Raw genomic sequence first — 2,464 nt, forward strand, 5'->3', positions numbered from 1 at the left:
ATTAACTTTATTATTTAACTTTTATCATTTATCAAATTACTGTCTTCATTTTGCAGATGATATCACACCATTAACTTTATTATTTAACTTTTATCATTTATCAAATTACTATCTTCATTTTGCAGATGATATCACGACGTGTTCAAATTGATGGTCGAATTTGTTGTACTGATCAAATATCATCCAAAATGTTTGTTTTCATTGATTCTGCTTTATTACATATTGGTATTGATGGTACAATTGGTACAACACGAACAACTACCGATAAATCTGTAACTTTTTTTTTATTCATTTTATATTGCCGAAAGTTTAATTAATAGATTAAAATTAATTAAGATTAATAAAGAAAAAAAATGAATGAAAAAGATAATAATTTAATAAACAAAAAAAAACCAATAAAATGAAGATTAATTTAAAAAATTTAATATTAACAAGTTGGTATTCATTAAAAGATTACCAGGAATATAAATTTGAAAAAGAAAAAAAGAAAGGAAAAGTAAATAAAAAGTGAAAAATAGATTTACAAATAACAAATAACTAAAAAAAATATTGATAAATATGCAAATAAACAATAAATAATAGTTTAGCAAAATTATTTAACTGAATAAATAAGAGGTAAAAAAATTTCGCAAACATAAAATATTAACAGATAATAAATTTTATTACCAACTTAACAATAAATTGGAGCACAATTAATTAATTAATCAGTTAATTAATTAATTAATCAACGGTTTTTTTTGCTACTTACCTATTTTTTTATATAACAAAAAAAAAACTTTCTTTTTCTTACTCGACAAATATGCAAATAAATAAATAAATATTAATTTAAGTAAAATGAGCAAAATCCTCCAATTAGTTGCACAAAAATTAATTAATTATACGAAAATTTAATTGATTAGAAAATCAAAATGGAAGAAAGAAAAAAAAACCTTTTCCTTTTATATTTCAAAATTTCAGATATCTAAAATATCGGAAAATCTTGTAAATGTACTTCATTTCCGTTTAACCGGTTCTTTGGCCAATTTTGGCTCTATTGCTTCCCAAAACGAAATGGAATTTCATGTAGATGGAAGTATCCTATCATTGCAAGATACTCGGATTGATAGCGCTTCTAGAGGGTATATTTTCTTCCAAAATACCAACCTTAATTTTTACACCAACTTTAATAAGTAGTAATAATTAAACAATTACAACAGTAACTTAATTACTTCTAATAATAATTAATTACTTCTCTTCTAATTATAACGATTCGAAAGTTTTTTCTTTTCCGATAAATGAATACATTCGTATAGAATTTATTGATTAATTATGATTATTTGTTCAATAAATTTGAATATTATAATTATTGCAATGAATAAATCATAATTTTTAATCATAATATTTTTATATTTGCTGGTTATTTTATTTAATATTTTTATTACAATTTCAATTTATTTTAATTAATTAATATACAGATATGCGGCTTTAAAACAAATCAAAGGTATTAGCAGTGATGCATCCGATTTATTACCAACCAGTAGCACTCTTAGTTCAGCAATTTTATATGAAAAACCGGATACGGTTGCTCAATTATTGGAAGATGGCGTTGATTTAAATGATTCTGTTAAGGTATAATTATCACTATCATTTCATAATTATCACTATAATTTGACGATCAATGATCTTTAAATCATTTATTATTAAATATTATTTTGAAAGGGAAAAAAAATTTGCAAAAAACAAATTTTGCGTTGGTAGTTGAAATTTAATTATGAAATTTCAACTTTTATTTATTCCAATTATTTTTTTTCCAGAATTTTCTTTTTCTTATTTTTTTTCTTTACAGGTAAATAATACAGATGATGATACACCAAGAAAGATAGCTATTCGAAAATATAAAACGATAAGAGCATCAGAAAGACGGAATAAAATGCGTGAAAAGATAACACTTATTCAAGCTCTTATCAGTACACATGATTGGAAACGTGGAATTATCACTTCGAATAATATTAATGCAAAGGTAATTGTATTTAATGAAAATATAATTTGATAATTAATGAAAACAATTAATTGAGTAAAGAGAAATTTGATAATCAAATAGTTTACTTTTGAATATTGCCAAATTTTCTGTTTACTTAATATTACATTTAAAATTGTTTACTTAATAGTTTGCTCAATATTATTTATTGTTAACACTTAACATATTTACTTAATAGGAAATTAAAAACTAGTTTGATCTGAAAAAGTAATCCATTTAAAATTATATTAAAATAATCTTGAAGAATTAAATTATGCCATTTTTTAATCAAATCACGAATTAAATTAGGAAAAAATTAAATTAAAAATTAAAAAATAGAAACCAAATCAAAAATTAAATTGAAAATTAAACGGATTTGAAGTCATCGCTATAAAAGACAACAATTAATGTCTTTTTTTTCTTAAATAAATTTTATGAAGACTAATATTATGAATAATTGCTATGTTT

The 2,464-nt window shown here is 21.8% G+C and overlaps 1 protein-coding gene across 1 annotated transcript in view; it reads left to right on the top strand.

Moving 5' to 3' along the window:
• Positions 1 to 1,999, top strand: part of LOAG_19002 (hypothetical protein) — a gene marked incomplete at both ends in the record, with an annotated part of 3,018 nt that extends 1,019 nt beyond the window's left edge. Inside the window, 4 exons of the mRNA XM_020451661.1 lie at positions 126 to 272; positions 958 to 1,118; positions 1,455 to 1,608; positions 1,826 to 1,999. Coding sequence (XP_020304538.1) covers positions 126 to 272; positions 958 to 1,118; positions 1,455 to 1,608; positions 1,826 to 1,999 — 636 coding nt within the window. The remainder of the gene's footprint in view (positions 1 to 125; positions 273 to 957; positions 1,119 to 1,454; positions 1,609 to 1,825) is intronic.
• Positions 2,000 to 2,464: the final 465 nt, after the last annotated feature.

Source organism: Loa loa (genome assembly GCF_000183805.2).
Source record: "Loa loa unplaced genomic scaffold supercont3.880, whole genome shotgun sequence".
In the NCBI taxonomy this organism is placed as follows: Eukaryota; Metazoa; Nematoda; class Chromadorea; order Rhabditida; family Onchocercidae; genus Loa; species Loa loa.